Source organism: Zingiber officinale, chromosome 4A (genome assembly GCF_018446385.1).
Source record: "Zingiber officinale cultivar Zhangliang chromosome 4A, Zo_v1.1, whole genome shotgun sequence".
Lineage (NCBI taxonomy): Eukaryota > Viridiplantae > Streptophyta > Magnoliopsida > Zingiberales > Zingiberaceae > Zingiber > Zingiber officinale.
The window spans coordinates 17,217,681-17,225,912 of NC_055992.1; the positions used below are offsets into that span (position 1 = coordinate 17,217,681).

The 8,232-nt window shown below is 31.5% G+C and overlaps 1 protein-coding gene across 1 annotated transcript; it reads right to left on the bottom strand.

Annotated features, from left to right (window-relative positions):
• Positions 1-892: 892 nt before the first annotated feature.
• Positions 893-6,680, bottom strand: LOC121973180 (probable WRKY transcription factor 26). The gene is made up of 5 exons (XM_042524755.1): positions 6,359-6,680; positions 6,193-6,261; positions 5,527-6,098; positions 1,366-1,494; positions 893-1,190 (listed from the first exon to the last, which is right to left on the bottom strand). The coding sequence occupies exons 1-5, from the start codon at positions 6,500-6,502 to the stop codon at positions 1,019-1,021; spliced, it is 1,086 nt and encodes a 361-aa protein (XP_042380689.1). The 5' UTR covers positions 6,503-6,680; the 3' UTR covers positions 893-1,018.
• Between the last annotated feature and the right edge of the window lie 1,552 nt (positions 6,681-8,232).

The window sequence follows — 8,232 nt, forward strand, 5'->3', positions numbered from 1 at the left end:
CTCTAAATATACTCGGTTCCTTGGGGAATCTACCTTCAATAGTTTGTCTTACTCCCTTTGTGTGGTTACTAAGCTCACCGAAACTAGTTGAGGTTGCTAACGAAGAAGGCAAAGCTCTTCTCTTTTAGTTCTTCCTCCCTATCTTCTCTTCTCTATTTTTCTCAAAACCAATGGTCTTCCAAGTGGAGTAAGTTATTCCTTTCTTCTTTCATATTTTCATTAATTAAAGAAGAATTGTAAAATATAAATTTTATTTTATTAGGCTGCTAGTTAAGATGATTATTTAAATTAGAATGAAGATCTCGTACGTAGAAATGTTAAATATTATGAAGATATGAGATCAAAAATGATTCTTTGAATTTGAATCATAGATAAGCTTTGAGGATCGATGGATAATTATTTCAACTAGAACTAAGGCCTAAGATTGAAATTTTTGAATTTAAGTTTATTTTTAAATCCTTAAATTTGAAACTTAGATTTTTGGAGGATGAAAATCAATCTACACTAATCTCTAGAATTTTTGAAAATCACTCATCTCGATCGAAAATCCTAACTACGTCACTATTAGGTTAACTATTCAAAAGCCCTAACCTGTAGCTTTGGAATTGATTTTTCTTTTCCCAATGAATATGTTATATTTTTTATTAGTATTATTATTATAATTTTTTTAATTCAATGGTTGATCAATATTTTTTCAACAAATATACTGTCATTTATCTTTTTTCATTAATGTTGGTAGATTAGTAATATAAATTTATTTTTCCATGGTAGCATTTCAAAATCTATGAACAATGCACTGTATGAAGACCTTGTACATTGAGATAATACGAAGGAAAGGAAGACAAAAGCCAACTTAAATTTCCTTCAAACAACCTCTTCTTGATCCTTGCAGAAAATTCTGAAATGATCACTTACTTTTCCTCTCAGATACAACAACAATAATAATCAAGTTTTATCAACTAGATGAGATCGATTACTTTTGCTCGCAAATGACATATATATATTTAGAGAGAATTGATCATCCAGAAGACAACATTTTAGGATTACTCGCAGCTGAATTTATTTTCTTGACCGGCATCTCATGGTCATGCTCTCCCTCGTATGTCGTCACGATAAAATTGGAATCATCGAAAGCCTTCTCGGTATACTTGCGCACATTACAGTTTGGAGACATACATTTGTAGTAATTTCTGCAACAACATGTGTATCAGTTGAATCGTTAACTAATTTTCATCATAAAATTGGAAGAACCAGTGTAAAATTATATATCAACATAAGTAATTAGCATTATTTTAGAACTAAAATTATGCTCTATTTTATAACAAGGTGAGCAAAAATTAAAAATAGTTTATAAACGTTATTTACCTTGGATAACAATTGCCCTTCATATTTTTTTGTCCATATTTTCTCCAGTGATAGCCATCTCCAGAGGTTTGAATCACTGAATGAGCATCTGTTGAATCTTCTCCAACACTATTTTGGTCATCATTCTTCCTAACATATTGAAGAGTTGGTTAACTTGATAACTTAATAATAATAATAATATAAAATAGTATTAATTATTATAGAAGATAATATTTGGAGGTCACACCCACTAGATTTGCTCTCCCACTTCTCCCACTTTCTACAAAAGTAAATAGCTTGTGAAAGAGAGAGAGGAAGCGATCAAAAACCTCTTAGAAAGTTGGAAGAAAGTGACAAAATAAAAAAGTTTTGAAATATAATTTTTATAATTAAAATAATATGTCACATATAAAGCGCTAATTAATAAATTTAATAGAATAAAAATGAAAAAGGCATCCAAATTATATAAAGACGTCTTTAAAAATAAAATAAAAAGATATATTCGTTTTGTTATTAAAAAAACTCCTTATTCTAAGACTGTTATATTAGCTACGGACTTTAAGTAAAATTATCTAAAATACATATATCAAAATCTTGTTTTTCTAACTTAATTAAAATTATTTTATTTTTTAAAAAAATAAAAATTAAATCTATGAAAATTATTTTAAAATAGTTATAACGGATACTTCAATAGTTGTTATATAATTGTAATAACTACCTAACTAACTGTTATAATATTTTATTAGCTGTTATCATGTTATGTTAGCTATTAATTGTAGTAGTTACCTAGGTAACTATTACATAATTATATTAATTACTATCCTCAGTGCCAATAGGATTCATATTATCTTGGTGCTGTATCCTTAGCACATTTGTCCATGCGCGTGCATGTGAGCTAGTGTCTGTCACACGTCAAGATCCAACAAAAAGGAACGTGCTAAGTCAACGAGTAATTTAGATGTGTCATACGCTCAAGAACAGATCAATAGTTGATGTTATTTTATTCAATTTGAAAATTTATACTGAAATAGTTGTGGAATAATACAACATATCCACGTAACTTCCTAATTTTTATAGATTTTTTATTTGAAATTTTTTACAATTTCTGATTTACTAGCTCTCAGTATGAATTGTGTCCATCCATATTCAGACCTTTACCTAATACAGGATGTGTATAAAAAAAATTTAAGAAACTAATTAACATATTGTTTATTTGGGAGGATGAAAATATTGTTTAGTTGGGAGGATGAAAATAAAAACCGTGAGAAGATTTTTATTATAATTTTTTTCTTTGTTTACAGACGGATTTATCCATCCCGCAAATTATTTTTTAATCATTTCTTATTCATTCAAATCAAGCAAAAAAAAAAAAAAAAAAAATTCTCCCACCCCTGCGGTCAAATTTCTCCCAGCACATCACCAAGCCTCACATGTCACATGGACATGGATGGCACCCCATGCAACTTCGAACGGCGACTGCATACTGTCTACCCTCGAGATCATCAGGGGCGTATGGAGGGAGAGTGGGAAGGGTGAATTATACTAATAATTTTTTGTTATGATTAAATAAATATATGTAAGCTCTTTTTTTAGATGGGATGGTTACTCATTAGGATTTGGCTCAAAATAGGAAAAAGAAACATGAAAGGAGAAAGAGAGAAGAATTTGTGAGGAAAAATGCTTGAAAGCGTAGCTTTCAGCAGGGTAAAAAGGATGTTTTTTTTTAATATCCTTTAGTGGATGGACGTCCTTTCATTGAAAGTTACTAGTCCTTTGTGAGTTTTTTTAAAAGAGATTCTTCGTCTCTAATGGTCCAGCTGTCAGAGAAAAAGACTGGGGCAGTCGAGAACCGCTATACTAAACGATTCCGACTAATCCCCTTAGTCCTCCATGAAGTCCACCACTTGAGGTCACTATGTGCACCATGTGTGGCGGCTCTGCGAGGTCTTGCTATCGTGTGCAATGACCCCGTGATCTGATTAGTTTGTGTATGTATTATATATGATTGTGATTATTAGTATCCATGTATCGTTGTTTATTGGATTAGTGAATGTATGTATTATGTTTGTATCGTGATTGTTTATATAGATATAGAAATTATAAATATGATATATTTTGGATATAAAAATTTCCTTATATTTTTTTTATTTTACTGATGAAATTTCGATGCAAATAACATTCCGTTGATAAATATTGAAATCAGGTTACGATACATCATCAGTGTGTACCAATAGAAATATTATTTTCTGTCGGCGGTGTTTATAGATGGAATTTGTGATTCCATGAACAAATAATGTTATGGGTTAAAATTCTATTCAGTAAATACTGACAGAATTAAACTTTTGTCAGTAATTTTACTAATGGAATAGCAATTTCAATTCCGTCAAGATATATATGTCGACAGAATTTCAATTCCATCAGTAAAATCGTCTTTGATATGTGTTCTTTTGACTACCATATTTTCGTCATATTTCCGTCACTAAACCAATGTAGCAATGAAATTATGATTAAAGTTGCTACCTATAATTAGAGATTTTTTTTTTAGTGTTCCAATTATTTTCTTTTTCCATTCTATCATTAGGATTAGCGGCCTACCGAATTGTCCTGGTGCACGGTTCAATTATAAATGTTTGAGATAAATTTGTAATAATTGAGAGATCAAAATTCAATAGAGAATTTCTAGAGATCCCATCCAGATACTTGCTACTTTAACTTCTCCGGTTTACCCTAATTTTTTTTTCCCATTCTATCATTTGAGTAAAGAGAAGGTAAATAAGTATCTTTCTGGCTAATAATTAAATGCCATTGAATTAGATAAAAAAGGAATTATCTTACTTTGTGCATTTAAATCAAAACTATTAAATTTATGCTAATTTTTTAAATAAATAAAATATAATTTTTTAAAAATAAAGAGCAAAGTGAAATAATATAATAATGTTATATAAAATTAGAGAATTTAGATAACCCAACAGATAGAGAATTCAGAACCTCAACTATAACATATTATTCCTTATAAAAATTAATTTAATTTTTTATATTAAATATTAAATTGATAAGAATAAATATTACATCTAATCTTAGTATCCATAAAATTAATTTAATATCATACTTATTCTTAACAAAAAACAAAGAAAATTATATTTTCTGAAATCAAGACTGGTCTAAGGTGTTATCAATCTAAAAAAAAAGTGTTATAGTTCATATTTCCCGATTGATTAATAAGAAAATTTTCTAATAATAATTTTCAGTAGTTGAGTCTCAACTCTAGATTCTACCGTAATTAAATTTTAAACTCTAAATGTACGTATGTTAAAATTATTAATAAATTTTTTAATAATACATTTCAATTTTAAACTTGATCCCTTATTTATTAAGTAAGAGGGTGTTTGCCTGAGCTTATAAGCTCTCTAAAATAACTTATAAGTTGTTTTGGAGCTTATAAGCTCTTCAAATTTGTTTGATAATTGTTTTTTAAATAGCTTATAAGCTGTCAAAATAAACTGTTTTAAAGCTTATAAGATGTTTTTAAAAAAAGTATGAAAGACCCTACTTTTTTTAAAAAATATCTTATTTTAATAATTTATTTCTCTAAAATATCCTTATATAATTTTATAAATTCTCATCTTATCTTCCATAAATTTTTATAAGCCTAATATCTTTTTATCTCCGTCGCTTCTTTTACAACGCTGTGTCATATTCTCCGCCAACGCCTCTCTCTAATTTTCTCTCCTCTGGTGCATAAATTCGCCCAAAACCCTCTATTAATAAAAATCTCAAAACCCTTTATTAATAGTATTATACCCTTTTTGATAATTTTATTAATAAAAAGATCTTATAATACCAAACACATCAATACCTTTAAGTTGATTGTAAGTTCACCCAAACACTTTAACAATTTATTTTTAAAATAAGACCTAACAATTTATAAACTCATGAAACAACTTATAAATTATATAAACTTATAAACTGTTTTTAATAATTTTAATCAAACACCCTCTAAATCTCTTTTACTTCCCAGTTTAATTTGGTTGTCCGCGGTAAGTTCGATCGCTATAAAGTTTTATTATCCTTCGTTTAATCCGGGGGGAACGGGCTATGTGGTGTTTGGTGTGACGATAATCGACCTTTGCTATAAGTACAAAAAAAAACAAACGTTAACATTAAACTGCAGTTCGTACGCACCTTCTTTTGCGATCCCTCGTTACCATCCTACTTGGAACTCTGCAGACTCGAACGGTAGAGTTAGCGCCCTGGTGATCGGTATCGATCGGACGATCATCGGCCAAATGCGCTTGCACAGAAGACGTCGGAATCCTGCAGGAGGAGGACAGTTCCTTGGGGTTTACCTCTAGCAGCAGCGAACCAGTAGTGCTACTCCATGACTGCAGATTGCCTGTCCCAGATCTGCCATTCTCGTCGGCGGCGACGAAGGCCTGCTCCTGCGAACCCGACGAGAGCCGTCGCTTCGGAGGCCGAGGCTTCGGGTGATCATGCTCGCCTTTGTACACAATCTCAGCGATCTGCCCGTCCAACGATCTCTCGACTATCTTCTTAACAGGGCATGTGAGATGCGAGCATTTGTAGTAGCTCCGCGGGTACTCGCTCCCTTTCACTTGCTTTTGCCCGTACTTTCTCCAGTTGTAGCCGTCGCAGGACGACGGCCGATCTTGCTTCGTGATCTGCTGTTGATTTCTCACCAGTTCTAATTGGTTCAGTTCGTGTTGCACGGATGCGTGGTTGTTTTGCTTTCCCTGCTGCTCATTTTCGCATAGAAAAAAGAAAAGAAAAAAGAATTTAAATCAATGGCACGTTCGAATGAATACTGAAGACGATCGATCGAACACTGACCAGATTTGACAGGAGGAGAGAAGCAGGAGCATTTGTTCTTGTTTCCTTCGTTTCCGACACGTCGTCGTCCTGCAAGAAGAATGTGGATTTATTATATATAAGGAGAGCAGAGCTAGCTTCACACTAATTAATTCTTTCCGATCGACGCCGGAAATTCTCAACTCACCAATATCAGTGCGACGACGGCTTTCGCTTCATTTGGCGGAAGAGAACCACTACTCGTGGCAGGGAGGTCGGGGAAGAACCTAAAGCTGCGAGAAGGCCTCGACGCCACTGGCTTCGAAATCTGGAAACTGCTCGCATCTTGCATTTCTACTTCAATCAGCTGCCTTAATGACAAATCCTGTTTCTTCGCTCGCAATAATTGAAACTCGAACAGTTCGATCGTGCTAGCTAGCTAGCTGATTAACCTATGAAAAACAAGAATTGAACTAGAGATCTAGCAGTTATTGGCGAGCACCGGAACAACTTTTTTTTTTTTTTTTGCCCTCAGAAATGTTTGCGAGGTTAAGATCGATCGAGGAGGAGGAGAAGGAGGAGGAGTACTGAGGGGGGAATTGAAGAAGAAGGTGCACGAGAACGTGGTTGGCAGAGGGAAGGAAAGCGTTGGAAGGAGGGACGGGATGGCGTTGGCAGAGGAAACACAAACAGTATCGCAGAACAGAGAAAAAGAAGGATTTATTATAATTTCTTTATTATTATTATTATTATTATTTAGTTGACATTAAATATTTAATTTAGGCCGACCAACAATTCAACCTCACATAAATTTCATCGGTACAATGGACAGCCCATTCATCAGATTAATTCATCTGAAGCTCAACTTTATAGTATGAGAAGTTAACACACGTCCTATCGCTGCACCAGCGTTTCTTTAAATTTGAACAAAGATTCATGGTTTATGGTGTTTTTTAGGGATTGACAGAGACATTAGAAAAAATAAATCATCTTTTTGTCCCACCATTAATAAAAAAAATTTAACAAAATGATGCAATTGCATTTTTAATTATGAGCTTAAGGAATCCATCTAATTAAATGATATGTACAATGTGGCTAATTTATATTAGTTTTAGATACACTTCTAACCTAAATAAGCATATTATCTTTTGGGACATAAACAAATTTAGCTTTCTAGTTGAGAAGAGTTTATTTATATTAGTTTAATATATAGCAATCAATTAAATAAATAAATTTAAATATATATACATATCCAATTCGATAATATTCACACGTTTATAAATAATATTTATAAAAATATTTATCAATAAAATTTTATTTAAAAAAATAAATCGTATTTTTAAACAATTAAATAAATTTGAGTTAAGAATTCAAACGAGCTCGTGAAAAATACATTCAGCCAAACTGTTGTTTTAAAGAAAAATATTATTTAAATGGCTATATGCAAATGATAAACGTGCTTGATTCTTTGATTACGTACATAAAATAATTGATAATATTCCATCAGGATTTGTTGACCATGGCGGCTAGGAGTGAAGACGGCCGTTAGGTCTGGAACAAGACACGGGCATAACTTTTGCCATTTGAACCCCCAAATGTCTTCTAATTAAAAAGTTTGCATAATCCAAGAAAAGTTTTTGGTGCCATCATTAGAATAATATTTTTTCAGTAAATTAAAATGTATATCCTATCGAATTTAATTATTATAAATAAGACTTTTTTTTATTAGATGTACATTATCAGTCAGTAACAAAAGTGTCGCATGTTGATAGTGCAGAATTTCAATCTTACTCTCTCTAATTAATTAGGTTATTTAAACTTGAGTTGTCAAATATAATCTTAATTTATTGTCGCATGTGATGCATACAATGATACAACAAAGAAATCATTATTTACATGAGAGCTATAACTTTTTTTAATACAAATAGTATATAATAAAGATGAGGTATATATAATTATAAGAATCTTTTAGTGAAGATAGTCACTAGAACATGCACTTGCGGAAAAAACAAAGGAAAAAAAAGTGGTAAGAAAACCTTTCAAACATACATATACTTTGAACAATATGTTTTTATTCTAAAT